Source organism: Dichomitus squalens (assembly GCF_000275845.1).
Source record: "Dichomitus squalens LYAD-421 SS1 unplaced genomic scaffold DICSQscaffold_47, whole genome shotgun sequence".
Lineage (NCBI taxonomy): Eukaryota > Fungi > Basidiomycota > Agaricomycetes > Polyporales > Polyporaceae > Dichomitus > Dichomitus squalens.
This window is the reverse complement of record NW_006766929.1, coordinates 99,846-118,479: the sequence shown is the minus strand read 5'-3', so window position 1 is coordinate 118,479 and position 18,634 is coordinate 99,846. Positions and strand designations below refer to the sequence as shown.

At 55.6% G+C, this 18,634-nt stretch overlaps 6 protein-coding genes across 6 annotated transcripts; all 6 read left to right on the top strand.

Annotated features, from left to right (window-relative positions):
* Window positions 1-124: 124 nt before the first annotated feature.
* Window positions 125-5,593, top strand: DICSQDRAFT_163198 (anthranilate phosphoribosyltransferase). Its single transcript, XM_007369317.1, has 20 exons — window positions 125-836; window positions 898-1,082; window positions 1,150-1,689; window positions 1,849-1,880; window positions 2,005-2,058; window positions 2,278-2,538; window positions 2,599-2,831; window positions 2,928-3,089; window positions 3,156-3,378; window positions 3,493-3,590; window positions 3,639-3,750; window positions 3,881-3,896; window positions 4,071-4,100; window positions 4,162-4,186; window positions 4,230-4,263; window positions 4,340-4,487; window positions 4,558-4,588; window positions 4,701-4,840; window positions 4,891-4,960; window positions 5,013-5,593. Exons 1-20 carry the CDS (start codon window positions 465-467, stop codon window positions 5,223-5,225), a joined length of 2,979 nt encoding a protein of 992 aa, XP_007369379.1. The 5' UTR covers window positions 125-464; the 3' UTR covers window positions 5,226-5,593.
* A 701-nt stretch (window positions 5,594-6,294) lies between these two features.
* Window positions 6,295-8,357, top strand: DICSQDRAFT_182917 (uncharacterized protein; the record flags this gene model as incomplete). The annotated part of the gene is made up of 4 exons (XM_007369316.1): window positions 6,295-6,552; window positions 6,627-6,807; window positions 6,868-7,442; window positions 7,515-8,357. The coding sequence occupies 4 exons, from the start codon at window positions 6,295-6,297 to the stop codon at window positions 8,355-8,357; spliced, it is 1,857 nt and encodes a 618-aa protein (XP_007369378.1).
* Window positions 8,358-9,145: 788 nt separating this feature from the next.
* DICSQDRAFT_182916 (NAD(P)-binding protein) lies at window positions 9,146-10,668 on the top strand. The gene is made up of 8 exons (XM_007369315.1): window positions 9,146-9,332; window positions 9,385-9,419; window positions 9,479-9,681; window positions 9,744-10,011; window positions 10,073-10,148; window positions 10,198-10,253; window positions 10,321-10,410; window positions 10,464-10,668. Exons 1-8 carry the CDS (start codon window positions 9,209-9,211, stop codon window positions 10,575-10,577), a joined length of 966 nt encoding a protein of 321 aa, XP_007369377.1. The 5' UTR covers window positions 9,146-9,208; the 3' UTR covers window positions 10,578-10,668.
* A 669-nt stretch (window positions 10,669-11,337) lies between these two features.
* On the top strand, window positions 11,338-12,965 carry DICSQDRAFT_111076 (NAD(P)-binding protein; the record flags this gene model as incomplete). The annotated part of the gene is made up of 8 exons (XM_007369314.1): window positions 11,338-11,464; window positions 11,520-11,554; window positions 11,612-11,814; window positions 11,873-12,140; window positions 12,201-12,276; window positions 12,329-12,384; window positions 12,440-12,526; window positions 12,578-12,965. The coding sequence occupies 8 exons, from the start codon at window positions 11,338-11,340 to the stop codon at window positions 12,689-12,691; spliced, it is 966 nt and encodes a 321-aa protein (XP_007369376.1). The 3' UTR covers window positions 12,692-12,965.
* Window positions 12,966-13,935: 970 nt separating this feature from the next.
* On the top strand, window positions 13,936-14,541 carry DICSQDRAFT_173497 (NAD(P)-binding protein; the record flags this gene model as incomplete). The annotated part of the gene is made up of 3 exons (XM_007369313.1): window positions 13,936-14,018; window positions 14,073-14,398; window positions 14,471-14,541. 3 exons carry the CDS (start codon window positions 13,936-13,938, stop codon window positions 14,539-14,541), a joined length of 480 nt encoding a protein of 159 aa, XP_007369375.1.
* A 955-nt stretch (window positions 14,542-15,496) lies between these two features.
* On the top strand, window positions 15,497-16,513 carry DICSQDRAFT_173496 (NAD(P)-binding protein; the record flags this gene model as incomplete). The annotated part of the gene is made up of 4 exons (XM_007369312.1): window positions 15,497-15,512; window positions 15,567-16,022; window positions 16,110-16,141; window positions 16,199-16,513. 4 exons carry the CDS (start codon window positions 15,497-15,499, stop codon window positions 16,511-16,513), a joined length of 819 nt encoding a protein of 272 aa, XP_007369374.1.
* Between the last annotated feature and the right edge of the window lie 2,121 nt (window positions 16,514-18,634).

The window sequence follows — 18,634 nt, the reverse complement described above, 5'->3', positions numbered from 1 at the left end:
GGAGTAAAGAGCGTGTTTGTGCTTGTTTCCGGAGTGGCTGCGGCAGGCGCCGATTCCCACTCCACGCCCGTGCCTCGTCCGCTGTCTCCGCCCTCCCCGGCGCCGCCACCGCCCTCTGAGCGGTCGTCGCAGCGTTGCCAACAGCGATGGACATCGTATTCGCGTGCGACGACATCCCCGTGAGCTTGATTGACGACTAGTCCGAGGTCGAACGGAGTCGAATGCCCGCAGGCGCGACCCTAACCGGCTCGCGCATCAGCGCGTGCCCGGCAACCTAACCATCCTTTATCCATCTGGATTCTGCGCACCAACATACTTGCGATGAGAACGGAACGAGCAGAGCTATCTCAGCCGCGACTCAACAACAAACGCTCCTGAGGATGTACATGTAGGCCGGACGAACGGCCGTACGTTTTCCCTACGTCTCTGCGAAGGAGTCATCCCAATCTTGCGCATCTCCCACCATGCCCCCACCGTCGGTCTCCCAGGACACCTTCAAGTCCCTGCTTGGCAAGCTCGTAAAAACACCCGAATACTTCACCGCCGAAGACCTCAAGGTCGCGCTCGAGTGCATCTTCACACCGGATGTCGTCCACCCGGTACAAATCGGATCCTTCCTGACCGCGTTGCACATCGAGCGTATCGAGCGCAGGCCCGAGTTCCTTGCGGCTGCCGCGAACGTCCTCCGGGCACGCGCGTTGAAGGCGGCGATTGAGGGCATCGATGATGACTTCGTAGTGGACATAGTCGGGACAGGCGGCGATGGGCACAACACCTTCAATGTGAGCACGACCGCGGCGATCGTTGCGGCAGGCGCAGGTGCGCGCGTAGTCAAGGTGCGTGAAAGTTGCAACATACTCCCTGAAAGTGTCTCTCATGCCTTTGCGCCGCCTGTAGCACGGAAGTCGCGCGTCGACCTCTTCCTCCGGGTCTGCAGACCTACTCCAATCTCTAGGCTGCTACTTTACCCCGCCTTCTGCCGATGCCCCGCTTCCCATCTCTCGCATCCCCTTCACGTTCATCATGGCCCCTCAATACCACCTCTCTCTGGCCATGATCGCCCCATACCGGAAGGCCCTCCCGTAAGTTCGGACGCAATTCCCGCATATATGCGCACATTTAGTCACGTACCCCTTCTACCCCACCTAGGCACCGCACGATGTTCAACGTCCTCGGCCCCCTGATCAATCCCGCTCGTCCGCGCGGGATGGTCCTCGGCGTCGCCGAGCGCGAGCTCGGCCCGACCTTCGCACACTCCCTCGCCGACGGCGGCGTCCAGCGCGCGTTCGTGGTTTGCGGCGCCGAGGGGCTCGACGAGATCTCCTGCGCGGGCGACACCTTCGTCTGGGAGCTCCGTCCCGACGGTTCCGTGGCCGAGCGGACCGTACACCCTCGCGACTTTGGGCTCGAGGCGCACCCCCTGTCCGAGGTCGCGGGGGCAAGCCCGGAGGAGAACGCGGCGACGTTCCGCGCGCTGCTGCAGAGCGGGAAGGATATCCCGGAGAAGCTGACGCCGGTGCTGGACTTCGTCCTGATGAACGCCGCGGCGCTGTTAGTCGTGGCGGGGATCGCGGAGGATCTGAAGGATGGGGTGGCGAAGGCGAGGGAGAGCATCACGTCTGGGAAGGCGTGGAATGCCCTCGAGCAGTTCCGGGATGCGGGGCTTGCGGCCGCGTCGCAGGCGCAGAAGTGAGTGCTCTAATCGGGAAGAACTGTAGACATGTACTATTTTCTTGGTTTCGTGCAATCCACCGGCCTTTGCTTCATGACTTGTGTTTTCCTTCCTTCTGTGTGCCGCCGCGAAATGGTCGAATCTCGGCTTTATAGCTTCATCTCACATTGTTCCAGCTCTGGATCGCATTCTGGACCCATCTACACGGGTGTGTCCCACCTACCATTCTGTGCTGCGCTATCGCTGATTCGAACGCGGACAGTGTAGATGTATCTGCGGGTTCATCGTGCGGTCGTGCCGGTGGTTGCTGCGGTGCTTCGGGTATTGTACAGACGGAACCTCAGCTGCGACACATAGAGTCCGCGCGGCCAAGTACGACCCACCATGTGAGTCAGGGCGGTAATCGCACGTATCGCACTCCCTCAGTCAAGCTCAGAGCCAAGGAAATGCTGCGGTACCCAACTTGCAGCCGTCCATAAGAACTAGGACGTGCACACTCTTCTTGACACCAAGCTCTCCCCATTGCGCATGGTGCGTTCCGCCGCCCACTTCTCCTAGCTATCTCCCATTGATGGCGTTCAAGGCAGACTACCGTGGTCGTGCAGGTCGCGGACGGGGCCAGGACGCCGGACGGACCTACTCCATCCCGAAGCTCAACACCGTCACGCAGTCCACGGCGAACACAGAGCCCGACCTCCTTCCGGACGCCGATGTCACCGAAGGGCTGCTCTCCGAGCCTTTGCGGCGGTTCACCCTCCCATCCGTCCCCCGCGACGGGACCGCTCCCTCCATACAGCCCGAGAACTTCAAGTATCTCGGCTCGTATAACTGGCTGGATAGTCCGAACCCGACTATCCTCGTGCCAGGTTCGTTCATCCTGTCCTGTTCACGCATACGTCTGTAGCTCACTGTGCTCCGCGTGTCAGGTTCCCCTCGGATATGGCGCGATCGGCCACTGCCCTTCCGCGTACCGTTTGACGAAGGGTTACATATATTTGATCCAAACGGCTACCATATGGGCTCGTCAGGGTCCTCTCCTCTCATCCCCCTCTTCTGCGCTGTCGACGCCGTCGCAGAGGACAACGCCGATACCACGATGGACTGGCCCTCCATCGACATCATCGCCGACCGCAGCAGCCTCCGCAAACTTCTCCGATGGGTACGAAACTGCGACGCCCATCCCGATTTAAACGACCCCCAACCCCTGAATAGCTATCCCTCAGGCAAAGTCCAGGATTTTCGTATTGATTTACAGTTAGGCGGCGCCAAAACAGTCCTGATGCAGCGCTGGGACACGCATACGTGCCAGTACGCGACTCCACCGCTTGCGGGCTGCCGCTTCAACTTTGAAATGACCATAACTACACCCGCGCCGGGTTGTGAGTCGTCGTCCGGGCACTATCGGATCGTGCAATATGTACGTATGTCTTCATCTTGCTCACTCCATCATACATATTCAAGCTGATCTCAATTTGCCATATAGGAACTTGGCGGCGTCCGAATGGTCATCCGCTTCGAGGTCGACGCGCAGGCCGCTACTGCACCCGCGCACTCGCGCGACGACGCTGAGATGCCAGACAAGCTGTCTGAAGCCCTCGCAGGCCTCTCATTGGCCTGCCGGACATCAGCGAACATATCTCGTACGCCCGCGCCCCTCGCACCATCCCCGGAAGACCCAGACGCCGTTGTTACGGTCATTCGGGGCGGTACGCAGGTCCCCCAATCCTCAATACTCGAAATCTCAACTCGCTCAACAAAAGGCGCCCAGCGACAAAACTGGGAGGAGACATACACTCAGCTCTTTCTCTCTCAAACTCCAGTCCACTACCTCGCGGTGCACCAACGCGGGGTGTTCGAAACCATCAACACACGTCCTCTGAACTCACCCCAGTTCCAGAGGGTCGCGGCACGGGATGGGGTGCAAAGGAATTTTAGACAACTAACATTACTGCTTCGGGAAATACAGACGCTTGTCGCGGAACACGGCCGTCGCGGCCGGCTGAGTTTAGTCTGCCGAGGAGGCAGATTGGAGGCGTTCGAGCGCGGCGATGGTAATGATGTCGGCTGCTTACCAGATCGTGAGCTTGTGCGGTTTGGCATCTGATTAGTACTCCGTATGCTACAGGTATGAGCCCATCTCTTTGTGCCCCATAGTACATCAATGACGATAATGTAGAATGCGCATAATACATATAATGTTTACAATAGCATCGCGCCAGAATGAGTCAGTAATTTTTGTTGCGAACAACAAGGCGAGACTGCATCGCATGTGCGACCAGGCTGACGTGGTACTGATATGTAGGTCTATCATTTGCTAGTTGATACGAATACCTGCGCTGATCGGTCATCAATAGGTTGCAGTGCAATGTGTCAATCAATTGTTGAAAGTTTATTTCAGGCCTGCTCCATACAAATTTGAAGTGCCCTGGTTCGTCGAGCGTAGGCAACAAGTTCTGAGTCTGCGCTTTGCACAATGTACATTAAGGTAGTCGTAGTCGTAAGACCAAGGAAAGTGTAAGTGATGTTGTGTTGGCATACTTGCACAACTCCTACATAGCTCACGAACGGAGTCTTTAGCTTTGTACCCACAGGTGAGTATCGTCTGTTCAGAAACATGTTCGGCGTACTTGGCCTCATGATTGATCATTGGATTGCTTCTTCTTGCAGGTTACACTTCGTCTGCGGTCTGCTCGGAAAAGCATCGAGGCGGATTATCACTGCGCCTTGATGCGCCTGTGGCTCCACCACACGCGAAGATCGCATTCAGCTCCAAGGGACGGTCACACAGGCTGCGATACCGCGACATGCAAGCGAGGTAGGTGGCGGTGTCCGCAGGTTGCGAAAGCTATATATGCCCTCGGTCGACAAGACGATTCCTTCGACAGCTGGAACTTCTTCATTCTCTCTACGCCGGGCGTATTGCAAGAATTACCCTCTCGCAACACACTCTTTTTGCACCTTTTTTCGACACCCGTCCACTATCTAGTCACTTCACCCGTTCTTTAACGACCCACATACCATCATGAAGGCCTCCACGATCATCCTCTCCGTCGTCGCTGCTTTTGTCGCCGTTCAGGCGGCGCCTGCTGCTTTCCAGAAGCGTGAAGTCGACCCGGCCCTCGTTCCCGACTTCGGTGTTGTGCCCGGTACTGGCGCTGACGGCACTGGGTAAGTAGATACACTCGCAAGAATGTGTCAGCAACTGACGTCTCCCACAGTAACTGCCTTGGTCTTAACAACATCAAGATCCCCTGTGCCTGCCCTCCCGACCGTAACTCGTTCATTGCTGTAAGTATCGCTCTGCGCTTCCTTAGGCCTTGCTGAAGCTTCTCGTCTGTAGTCATTGAACGCGAACGTCAACGCCGGCCACATGATTAACAACCCGCCCATTGCGGCGCCCTTCCCGACGGGCAACTCGAAGGGAGAACAGCAGGCGCGTATCGCGACCCTCCTGTCGACCCTCCAGAACCTTCACGGTCCTGGTGTCGGCTGCCCTGCCGTTTCGACCGTCTACGGCCAGCTCCAGCAGCAGATCAACGCGCTCCCGAACTAAGGAGATGCTGCATGGGCTGTGAGGACAAAAATCACGCCCAACGTGGGCGGTGACATAGGGGAGACCAGGCAGGGTGCTGCTGTCCAGGCTTCGTATGTGTTCTAGATAGTATACCTCAATCGACGGGTGCCAGCCACCCTGTTCCAGCTGTCAAATTCGTGCTTGGTGTGACGTCTTGTCCCTTGATCCTGTCGGGCCCATTCGGAGGCCCATGCGCACGAGTCGCATACAAGCATTTGGGACTATGACTGACTCGGGTGATCGGAAGTTCGCACTTGCAGTCCCGCTTGGGAAATAGAAGACCGCCGCGGGCGCGAGCAGCCCCAAACTCGCAGCAGGATGATCCTCGAACGCTGCCAACGCAATCCTGTACGCTGGACTCTGTCGCGCCGTGCTGCGGTCATCTCGCAGACAGCGGTGTACGAAACATGCATCCCGCGTGTACTAGAGTTTGTCATGCGGCAGAGACATCGCCGGAAGCTTTGAGTACTGCGGTAGACCTTGACGGTCCCTCAGAATTCCATGTGCTGCGTCATACGCTCTGAAGGAAGTCTTATATACCCGAGCGGCCCAGTCAGGCATAGCGAGTCTGGATTCTTTGGCTCCTAGCTGGTGCCCGACCGGTACTTCGAATCTTCTTCAATGTCTACGAAGGCCAACAACGACATCTCTCAGGATGGCGGAGAAGGAAGGGGACGCGGAGGACGCGGAGGCGCGCGTGGTGGACCTCCCTGGCGCGGCAGGGGTGGTTATTGGGGAAGTTTTGGACGAGGCGGGGGCGCTGGAGAGAACACTGTTAGCACGACTCCCAATGCGAACATGCCCGCATTCAACACACTCACCAAGAGAGGAAACCACTTCGTTCAACGCGGTCGAGGCGGACGCGGGGCACCTTTGACCTCGATGCCGCCGCTGGGTCTTCGATGGTTGACCACCTATGTCCCCATCATTCCCCAGGCCAACGTCTTGCGAGATGTTGATGAGCAACCGCCGCACATGGTGAGCCAAGCTACGCCCTTCATGCCATTCGTGGCAGCGCCCGCAGCTACTGACCTTGACGGCATTCAGAATGGCTTCTACCAATGGAACACCGGAAGAGGGGGAGGTCTGCGCGGTCGCTGGTTCCAGCGTGACAACACTAGAGATCACGGAGGATGTTCGGGCAGCGATGAGCACGGCCAGTTCCCCAACGAGAGCGGCCGGGGAGGACGCGGCTGGCGAGGCGGGTACGCTGAGTGTGGCGGATTCCGAGGCCGCGGACGTGGGATCTCCGGGGCCGCAGACAGAGGCGAAGGGCGCGCTCGCGCTCGCGGACAGCCTTGGCGAGGTGGACGTGGCGGGCGACGAGGCATGGGCCCCTGGAGCGACAGCTCAGCGGGCGAGAGACGTTACGCTTCACAGCCTGCCGAAGACAATCCCCCGCCTGCGCGCGACATGCGCGAGAACATCCTCGAGCCCGCGATCGCTGAGCTCACCGCGCCGAATGTCGCAGACGTCGACAAACCAACCAAGATAGAAGACTTCCGTCCCCTTGCGTCATACACCTGGGTGAAGGGGCAGCATCCGACTATAATCGTCCCTGGTGAGTTGTACGGTATAGTAACTCAAGTTCGGACTTCGCTGATGGCTCAACATCGTGCAGGCTCACCTCGCGAGTGGCTAGACAGCCCGATGCCATTCACGGTCGACTTCGATAGCGGGATCAGGATGTTCCACGAGGATGCGTACTATATGGCCAACCAGTCCACGCTTGTTCCACTCTTTCGAGCCGTCGATGCTCTGGCTTCCAGTGTGTCCTCTGGGCCGGATGTAGACTCGAACAAGGACATGATTGATTGGGCGGCCATCGACTTCGTCACCGACAGGAACAACTTGCGCAAGCTCCTTCGCTGGATCCGCGAGCCGTTCCCTTCAGACGCAGCGCAGCCTCTCAGCCCTGTCAGCGAGCCGAGCCTAGAGCGTCCGACTCGCGACCAGGGCGAACGAAAGGAGGGGAGCGCCGCGACGACCGCGCCCGAGTGGAATACGCGCAAGGACTTCCGGATCGACCTCCAGCTCGGCGGCGCAGACACGGTATTGATGCACCGGTGGGCTGCTCGCGCGCGCGAAGTCGCTGTCCCGCCGAAAGCGGGGTGTCGCTTGAATTTTGAGCGCGAGGCCACGAAGGCCGCGCAGGGCTGCGAGAACGGCGCCGGACACTATCGTATTGTGCAATACGTGAGCTACAATTTCGATGCATCGGGGTATAGTTTCTGGCACTTACAGGGTTGTGTGTTTGTGTGTGTGCAGACCATCTGCGGATTGAAGATGGTTGTCCGCTTCGAGGTCGACGCGTGCGTAGCCACAAGTACACCCGTTACTCCGCCACACACAGATGGGGATAAAACGAGGACGGAAGACTCTGCGCGCGAGCTGTCGCAGCGAGCTTCGGGGAGCATCCCTGTGGCCCCGACCGAAAAGGCGGCGGGCACCCAAGCACGACAAAGTTTCACAAACGAGGACGAGGCGAATATGTGGGTAGGTGGGAGTAACGCTGAAGACTGGGGGTTCACAGAGGCAACGACGCAGAAGGGTAAGCAAACGAGCGGAGACGATCGCGGCCAAGCACTTCCGCCTGCAGAGACAGGATGGGAGCTCCCAGCGGACGACGCGACTGCGTGGGGGGTCGCTCCGGACGCAGCGCAGAACGCAGACTTGCCTATCATCCCCGGAGAACTCGCCGTCGTCCGTGCAGGCACACTCCTCCCGCAATCCTCTATAATCGAACTCGCGACGCGCTCCATCATGTTCGCCGACTGCACCAGCAACGAAGACACGTTCCTCCAATTGTTCTTGACCCAGACCCCTACTCACCTCCTCGCGATTCACAAGAACGGCACCTTCGAAAAGGTGATGCGGCAAGGGCTGGACTCCCCTGAGTTCACTGGCATTGAGGAAATGGAGAGCATCCAGAAGTGTATCGCACAGTTCGTGGCATTGCTGAAGGAAATACACCGTCTTGTGAAGGAACACGGGACGACGCGGAGGCTTAGTCTCGTTTGCGAGAAGGGGAAGCTGGGGCTATTTGAGCTGAAAGGCGAAGAGGGTCGGTTGGTTGGAGGGGACCTGGAGCGCTTCAAGACTACGGCTTGATGTAGGGAATATCGGAGATTGGGCTAGGTTAACGCGACATGACCTGTCGATGTGCCTGCAAAGGTTCCCGGTAAAAGGCGTTGATATGGAAATAGAGCTACTCACTGTGCAACACATCGAGTAAGTTGAGTTTGTTGACCCTAACGCAATCATCCTCCGAGGCAGAGGTACTGATCTCTTGCACTCGCAACGAACGGCGTACCGCTCGCCGCTTTGTCTTCAACCTGGAAACGATTACTGATCACTGTGAGCGAATTTCCAAGTATACACGTCGTCGTCTCCCATGCTTCGGACAATGCTGTAGCTGCTGCAAGGAGACCGGCGCAGAGGTTTCACATCGAAAGAAGCTTGCACGTCGAGAGTTCCTACACCGGTCTCGTCTTTTCAGGCTAGCACCAGTATCGTGGATTGTCACCCAGGATGAGACGTTCGCAGGACAGGAGAGTAAATCTCACGATTATAACAAGGCAGGAGATGGGTGTACTCTTCCAGCTACATGGCCGGTGTTTGCCTGCCTGAAGCAAACTCGGGCGCTTTCCCCTGCAATGCGATGAGTCGTGGCATTCTTGAAATTACCGCTCATGTTACTGCACATCATAACCCCCTACCAGCTCGACAATATCGCTGTCGGTTCAATCTACTTACACGGGAAGGCCTTTGGACCCAGGGACACAACAGCCTGGGAAGGAGACCTATTTTCAAATACCAGACACGGTTCGATCCGGTTCACGTCGATCCCTTGTCGCCACGCCACAGCGTCAGCATTCACACCGTCCCAAGGCCTCCTTCATGCGTCATGTCTGCTGGAAGTGCCGCGCTCAGCCCTCAGGCCTCTCTCCTGACCAGCTACCATGGGTAACGCACTCTCCGAGTTTCAGAAGAAGCTCCCTGCTCTCGGGCAGATATACCCGCCGAAGTCCAAGTTCAGCGTCGACCTGATTCCGGACCTGACGGGTCGCGTGATAATCGTTACAGGTATGCCGTCCAACCTCTCTGCCGAGTGGTGGTGTGTTCATCTATTTATCAGGTGGTAACACCGGGCTAGGCTACGAAACGGTCAAGGTTCGCACCGTCGTGTGCATGGCACAAATCTGTGTCAGCTCAACTTCTTCGTCTCCCAGGCACTATTGCAGCATAATGCGAAGGTGTACCTTGCTGCACGGAGCAAGGAGAAGGCAGAGAAAGCGATTACCTCATTGAAGGAGGCGACAGGCAAGGAGGCCGTCTTTCACGAGCTCGATCTGAGTGACCTAGCGGCCGTCAAGAAGTCCGCCGAAGATTTTCTCAGTAAGGAGAAAGAGCTCCATGTCCTATACAACAATGCGTAAGCAATCGTGCTCGCCAGCGTCGATACCTTCCCATGCAGATACTCACTGAGATTTTCAGGGGAGTGATGTGGCCCCCTATCGAGATGCTCACGAAAGACGGTCATGACCTCCAGTTTGGGACGAATGTTGTCGGCCCGTTCCTCTTTACCGAGCTACTCATGCCGGCCCTAATTGAAGGCACGAAGACATCCCCCGACCAGCATGCGCGCGTCATCGTTGTCTCGTCGAGCGGAGCATACGCCGAGACGCTCCACTGGGGCACCTTCAAAGATTCCCCGGAACGGCGCAAACTGTCGACGCAATCTCTGTACTACCAGAGCAAGCACGTACGTCTCTATCGAGACTCCACAGCATGTAAGGACTCAATTGACATGTTCGCATTATTAGGCCAACGTCATAGTCGCGCGACAGATTGCAAAGCGCTATGCCGACAAGGGCATCGTTGCGATCTCGTTGAATCCAGGTATCCCCCACACCCAAGCCCTCTTCGCTGATATGCTGACAGTCACAAGGGAACATCACGACTGACCTCCAGCGCTACGTGCCTCCGCTCGCGTCCAAGATCATGGTACCGTATCACCGTTTCCCCCAAATGCGTTCTCGACTGAACAGAAGTCCAATGTCTGTTCACGTAGAGCACAATTCTCCTCTACCCTGCACCTCAGGGTGCGCTCACGCAGCTGTTTGCTGGCACGATGCCCGAGGCTCTGAACTACAACGGAGAGGTGCGTTTGAACGAGTGCGCACCCGAACAGAGATCTCATGCATGCACGATCAGTATATGATTCCGTGGGCACGCTTGGGCAAGTGCAGGCCGGAGTGCTACAATGACGAGATCGGGGAACGGCTGTGGAAGTGGCTGGAGGACGAGGTCAAGTCGTATCGTACTTGAAGGTGCAAAGCTGCCTGTAATATCCGAAAGCGCTTTCAGTCGTGATTCTGGTGAACTCGTGGTAGTTGGAAGTGCATGGCAACCCTCGAGCCCCAATGATCGAATCTTGTTCGTTCCCAGCACTGAAACTACAGAATTCTCCACGATCGATGCATACTCCTAAACCAGATCGGGACCGAAGAGATCCAGTCCATCCCCGGAAGATGTTACATTTGCCGTTACTTGAAATCCTCCCTGCTCATCGTTACAGTTCAGATTCCCCCATTAGTGCCGCCGCATCCTCAGCAAGTACATGGTGTGGACGATCCATCGCTTTGACGACAATACTCATTAGAACAGCAAGCGATGCTGTCCCCTGCCCCAAAAGGTGTACTTGAGCAGCTCTATTCTGGTATCATACCGGAGGCACTCGATCATAACGGCGAGTGTGCGACTTACATCCCGTGGGGTTTCCGATAGCTCGTGTTTTGGGCTGGAGTCCAAGCCTGGCTTGGTCATCTCGCAGGTGCGTATTGTTGCGCTCGGTGCAAACGCAGTCCGAGACGATGTTGGCGCATGATGCGATGTCGATGACGAACGGGCCGCTCATCATTCGGCAAGTGCGCGATCACGTGCGGATCAATTACCGACCGGGGCTCGGCTCAAGTTCAAATAAGTACTCCGAGCCGCCACACGCCAGAGACTCCACCTTACTTACCTTTCTCCTGGCTCCTCCTGATAGGTTTCTGCGCTATATTAGCTTCATTTCATTTGAACCGCGATGGGTGCCGCGCTCTCTAACTTCAAGCAGACCATATGGCCCACTTTGCAGCAATCCTTTCCGCCCAAGTCCAAATTCACGGTAGAGGACATACCTGATCTCACCGGAAGGATTGTCATAGTCACAGGTAAGACATATTGTAGTGTGGGTGGTCTTTGCCTCCACGCTTACGGCTTTTGTAGGTGGTAACGTCGGTATCGGTTACGAGACCGTGAAGGTGCGTAATCTTATGCCACTGAAGTACCCCGCGTTTCCAACCCGGACCGTCGATCAGGCTCTTCTGCAGCACAATGCCAAGGTCTACCTCGCCGCCCGCAGCAAGAATAAGGCAGAGAAGGCCATCAATTCCTTGAAGGAGGCGACGGGCAAGGAAGCCATCTTCCTTCAGCTCGACCTTAGTAGTCTTTCTTCGGTCAAGAAGGCGGCTGAGGAGTTTTTGAGCAAGGAGCCAGAACTTCACATTCTCTTCAACAATGCGTGCGTTCCGTCTATTTCATCCCAAAAGTGCCCCCTCATGTTTCTCATCGCTCGTCAGTGGAGTCATGGTCCCGCCCATCGAACAGGTGACCGCGGACGGGTACGACCTGCAATGGGGTACGAACGTGTTAGGCCACTACCACTTCACCGTGTTGCTCTTGCCCGCTCTCCTTGCCGGTGTCAAGTCGTCTCCAGATCACCACGCTCGCGTTGTGACGACGGCTTCCAGCGGTGCATATTTAGACACTCTCCACTGGGAGACATTCAAAGACACACCCGAGAGGAAGAAGTTGTCGAAAGAGAACCTCTACTTCCAGAGCAAATTCGTGCGTGGCTTAGCGTAAGCGTTCTGCCAAGGTCTGGACTAACATGCCTGTCTTGGACAGGGCAATGTGGTGTTTGCGCGGCAGCTTGCGAAACGATATGCTGAGCAGGGCATTATCTCCGTATCTGTCAATCCCGGTCGGTTGTAGTCCCATGCGTACTATCGTGCTTCCTGCTCACGGATATATAGGGAACATCCAGAGCGATCTGCAACGCCACCTTACCGGCCTGCAGAGGAAGCTTGTGGTGCGGACCGACTTGTCTGACAGGCTACGCTCGTATAAGCTGACGGCGACATCAGAATGCGATGCTGTACCCAACGCCAATTGGTGCGATCACACAGCTTTACGCCGGTACCGCGCCGGAGGCTCTCAATCACAACGGCGAGGTATGTTGAAGAACTTTCCCTGTTAAGACGGTACTCATCACCATATGTCAGTTTTTCATACCCTGGGCGCGTGTTGGAAGGTGCCGGCCAGAGGCATACGATGACGAGCTAGGGGAGAAGCTTTGGAAATGGCTCGAGGACGAAGTCAAGGCGCATGAAGCGTAATAGTCGCGGACGGCGACTTGATTCATCATTGGACCTCTTCCGATTTCCATAAGTGCGTTGGTCGTGAACGCTCTCGGCCAGACCGACCTAACGCGTTCAACGGTAGCTACTACAAGCTCGCATTACAGCCCTACAATGTCCGTCTCTTTCCCGTAGCGCTGCGACTGGGACGTGCTAAGAGTATGCATGTTTTCACGGGTATCTCCGCCACTGTTTTGAATACTGTCATCCCACGCGCTTCACTCGCGTGGCGGATTGGAAATGTAGCCGAGGGTCACCGATATCTTTCAATATCCACACGAAGACAGACAGCGTCAGAGGAAGGTACAACGAAGTGCTTTTCTACGATAGCGACTGTGACGACGCGCCGGACTCTCATTTATAACAAATACATAAGTAGTAGCCTCATTTCGAGATATTACAGGTGGCTCACATGTGATCGTCCAAAGCCCCATTGACGGGATGTTCGACGGAAATCGCGTGATGTGCCAGAATCACGACGTCAGTGACAAGGCACTTCCTATAGAGGTGAGTTGTATATGATGTTGCAGTTTTTGGCTGATTGCTGAGCGGTACGTCAGGGCGATGCCGGCGCGGGCATGTGCACGACCGCGCCATGGGCATGGAGTGACGACGCGCAAGCGCGTCCTGCCGCCTTCGTCGAATGCAAGACCGGGACCCTGCAGATTGACAAGTACATCACGTGACAACCACCTGAGCTCGGAACGCTTGTAGTTGCCTTCCCCTGCCGCATCGCAACGCAACTTTAGCCCGAAGGCGGTGTTTGGACGGGTCGACAGACTCTGTGGTTGAATGGCAGACAAGCAGCACCCCGGAGGGGTAGGGGACAGGCGGCGTGACAGATGCGTTTCATTATCATGCATCTGGCTGTTGCAACGAATCTTTACTCACTGGAATCGGGAATCGGGCATTAGGCTGAGCTGTCCATGCAGGCTGCTGGAAGCGACAAGCAACCTGCGCAGTCCTGCTCATAGGTATATATACCGGTAAATACGGAAAGGGCTTACGAACGGGTGCATCCGACACGGGGGTTGCAGTATCAAGGAGAATGGAGAACGGACAAGGTCACCTGGGGGTAAAAGGGTATACATATAAATACGACGTAGGCCGCGGGGAGTAGGCTACGCATACTCAACAACACACCATCGACAGCTCAGACCACACAATGGCTATCTGACTCAGTACGTTTTGGAGTGCAATTCGATACTGAACGTTGTCTTGACATGCTTCACATCACTGGCGCGTCCACTGGCCTCGATCGCGCACTCACCGAGATCATCTTTGAGAAGGGCGACACAGCGGTGAGGTCGGACAAGACTTCGTGACGGCGGGCGGTCGCAATCGCAAACTATCCCCCCAGTCGTCTCTCAACCCTCAAGCTGGACGTCAGCAAACCGCGAGAGATCATCGACGCCTTTGCTGCCGCTAAGGAGAAGTTCGGCCGCATTGACGTCGTCGCGAACAATGCTGGACGACGTTCGTTTGGAGAAGAAGCCATAGAGGATGCAGATGCGCACGACGTGATGGAGACGAACTTCTGGGGAGCAGCGAACGTCTTGCGCGAGGCCGTGAGGTTCTTTTGCGAGGTCAACCCAATGGGAGTAGGCGGAAGGCTTCTCCAGATGGGTTCGGGCGCAGGATTGCAAGGCCTTGGAGCAATGGCATATTATTCAGCGAGCAAGTTCGGTATGTCCTCATCACATCATTGCACCGTTGCGAATCAAGTGACGCTGATGGCTTCACATACTCCATTGCTAGCATTGGAGGGATTTAGCGAAGGCCTTGCGAGTGAACTCGATCTCGCATGGAATCCCAAGATAATAAGATAAGCGTGGTATGTGAATGCGTCCGTGGTGACAGGGACTTAACTTGTCATCGATGATGATAGATAACGATCATCGAGCCAGGAGGTTTCGACACTCCAGGCATCGGGAAGACAGCGTGGGCACCTGCCCATCCCGCATACAGTATGGAGGAGCTTCCCGGAGACGTCCTTAGAAGCCTCTTGAAGGAGTCCCGGCTTAAAGGTGATCCGCGAAAGGGGATGGAGGTCGTGTACAAGCTCGCGACTTTGGAGAAGCCCCCTCTCCACTTCCCATTTGGCAAGGATGCAGTGAATTTAGTGAGAGCGAAGACTGTAGCGCTATTGGCGGACACAGAGAAATACGAGTAGTGGAACGAAGGGTTGGACAGGAGTGCGTAATTCGAGGGCAGACATGCTGGCCTACAGCGTGGGATTTGTAGGTTTGGGAGGAGATAGACTAGACAACTTCGAGTCAGACGAGGTTATGGGCGCAAGTTGAACCTAGTCGACTAGAGCTTGAGCGATGCCAAGGCTGGAAGCACGGCCCGGCCTGCGGTTGATAGAAGCCCGAGCCTAACCCAAAGAGCAGGACTTTTCAATTCAGTACTCAAAACAGATTCACTTGCTTAGCCAACTAACACTCACACGTATCTCAATGCTGAGGGAACTGATTACACATCCGGCCCGAGCTGGAGGTGCAACCTGCTTAGAGTGTCAAGTAACTGACGTGCTTCTCTCCCTGGATGTAGTATTTCCCGGTAAGTCCGGTTGAGTGCTTACCAAAGGGCCTAGCTCAGAGCTTCTGATATGACGTCGGAGGTGGTGGCGGTAGCAAGAAGAATACGAAACGAGCGACATTTTTGGCCATCTCAACCGAAAAGGCGGACGTTATAAATACGATCGCGAGGCACCGTAGGAGGAAGCAGGCTACACAAGCAGACCCAGCAGTGTCCCATCGACAGTTCAGACCACACAGCACAATGGCTATCTGGTTCAGTACGTATCTTCTTTCCATCGGGTCACCAAAATCCATACGGACATGTTCTACAGTCACTGGCGCATCGACCGGATTCGGCCGTATACTCGCCGAGATCGTCCTTGAGAAGGGCGACACTGCCATTGCGACTGCCCGCCGTCCAGAGCTCCTGTCCGACCTCTCAGCAAAGTATCCTGCTGAACGTCTCTTGATCCTCAAGTTGGATGTCAGCAAACCGCAAGAGATTATCGACGCCTTTGCTGCCGCTAAGGAGAAGTTCGGCCGTATCGACGTCGTCGCGAACAATGCTGGACAAGGCACGTTTGGAGAAGTCGAGGCCGTAGCAGATGCAGATGTGCGCGCGATGTTTGAGACGAATTTCTGGGGCGCAGCAAACGTCTCTCGCGAGGCTGTGAAATTCTTCCGTGAGGTCAACCCTGCTGGAGAGGGCGGACGGCTTCTCCAGATCTCGTCGATCACAGGACTGCGGGGTCATGGAGCATTGGCATACTACTCAGCGAGCAAGTTCGGTATGTCTAGTCACATCGTTGACCTGTTCCTTGTCTAGCGGCGCTGACGGTTCGAAATCCCCCATTGATAGCGCTGGAGGGTTTCAGCGAATGAGATTGATCCAGCCTGGAACATCAAGGTAAACATTGTATACACATACGTCCGCGATAGGTGGAACTCACGTTGTCATTGTTAGATCACGATCGTCGAGCCAGGAGGGTTTGACACTCCAGGCCTAAGAAAGACCACATGGGCACCTGCCCATGTCGCATATAGCAATAAGGAGCTTCCCGGGAACGTTCTCAGGGGTATCTGGGAGCAGTATCACCCTAAGGGTGATGCGAGGAAAGGAATGGAGGTTGTCTACAAGCTCGCGGCCTTGGAACAGCCCCCTCTTCACTTCCCGCTGGGAAAGGACGCTATTGGTGTAGTGAGGTCGAAGACTCAGTCATTATTGGAAGACACAGAGAAGTACGAGCCGTGGAATGAGGGACTGGAGAGGAGTGGGTAACACAACCTACATGTACCTTTGTATTCAGCGGTTGATTAACCGGCGATGGAAAAATGGTGTGGCGAGTAATTGTGCCATTTGAGAATGTTGTTTGTGCAGTGTACTCATGATATATATAAGCATTGTTTCTGTAACAGAGCCGCGGTCTGGCCGGGAGGCTTGCAGTTGTCGGAGTTTCCGAGTTGATCCGACTCGGTAGTTCCCGCATGTATGCGCGTCGGTGACTTTTGATTTTTGTCCATGTAAGTATGCGTACAGTACTCATTCATTTACCTCTGTGTCTGTCGGTTCGTCTGTTTGATACCGTAGTCCGACTCCCTCAGTCGTCTGACGACAGCTCTACCGTACCGGTTTGGTCCGTAACCACCATGGGGGCAGCTCACTCCAACTTCAAGCAGACAGCTTTACCCGTGATCACCCAGCTGTAGCCCCCGAAGCCGAAGTTCAGCGTCGGCCAGATTCCGGACCTGACGGGACGCGTCACTATCGTGACTGGTACGTAGACAGAGCATGTGCGAACCTACATCATAACTGCGGGTGGTAACGCTGGTTGTGGGTACGAAACTGTCAAGGTGAGCTGCTTGTCAGTGTAAATCTCTCGTGTCTCACGCAGGCTCTGCGTAAGCATGATGCGAAAGTCTATCTTGCCGCACGAAGCAAAGCGAAGGCAGATGCTGCCATCGCCACCTTGAAGGAATCGATTGGTAAAGAGGCGATCTTCGTGCAGCTCGATCTCGCGAGTGAGGCATCTGTCAACCAGGCGGCGGCGGATGTCCTAGGCAAGGAAAGCGAACTCCATATACTTTTTCAACAACGCGTGAGTATACGTTTCCGAGATGCGCGTTGCATCGACCAATCCCTACGCCGGGCATCTTTCATAGTGGTGTCACGTGGCTACCTTTGGACGAACTCACGAAGGATGGCTCCGATCTGCAGTGGGGAACGAATGTGGAGACAGTCAGGGATGGGCCTGAGAGGAGGAAGCTCGAAGGAAGCGCTATATTACCAAACCAAGCACGTCAGTGATTCCTTTCAGTTGCTTTCAGTCCCCTTCCTGCAATCAAGATGATGTTGGGTACTGACCGCACACGCCGCCACCAGACAAACATCGTCGTGGCGCGCCAATTCGCCAATCGCTATGCAGACAAGGGCATCATCTCTTTCTCCTTGAACCCAGGTACGTTTCCGGCATCACAGGTCTAGCATCTGGATAAAGACAGCTCCCTACGCAGGAAATATCAAGACCGAACTGCAACGTTATGTGCCATCATTACAACGGAAGATCCTAGTGCGGAGACTGATAACTTGAGTGACATTTCCCCTGATCGCAGCTCATTCTCACTCACGTCAGGATACCATTGTGCTCTACCCTGTGTCGTGTGGCGCCCTCACCCAGCTGTTCGCTAGCACGATGCCCGAGGCGCTCAATCATAATGTATGTATTTTTCCTCCTTGCTTCTTGCCGAAAAGCCCGCTTCCAAAATCTTTCTGGTAATGCCCAGGATTCAAGCTCCCAGTGAGAACCCGTTCGAAATGCACCGAGAACGCTGGGGAAAGCAAGGTGACAACCGCAGTCCCTCGGAAAACTATCGAGATCGTGACGCTTGGATGGTAATATGTGCATCAGCAAAAGTGTATAAGTCTTGTCGTACATTACCCTCCCATGCTGGCTCGGGCAATCGTGAGGATACCGTGCGACACGTCAAAAACATTGCCCGCACCTTGTCAGGATCTCCTTCCAGCGCAAGGACACTGGATGGGTTGTACTACAAGGCCACGTCGAGAAATACCGGGCAATACTGGGAATATATCGCAAGGATTGCCCGGTATTTTGGGTATCACCCTAGCACGCCACGATGACGATCGAGCGCCGTAATATCTCATGAGGCCCGGCATTGTCGGGAATGCGCGGTGAGGGACTACCAAGAAGCCCGGGCAGTACAGTGTGATAACTTGTAGACGCGGTGGGGTATTCTGGACAGTGCCCCGGATTTTCGGAGCTGGGCGGTCAGAGGAGACAGTGTAGCATATATACGAACACCACATGAACTTGCCTGCTTGCCGGTCCGAATGCTCGCACTCCCGGAAATGCGCGGACAGAGAATTATATTATGGCACAGG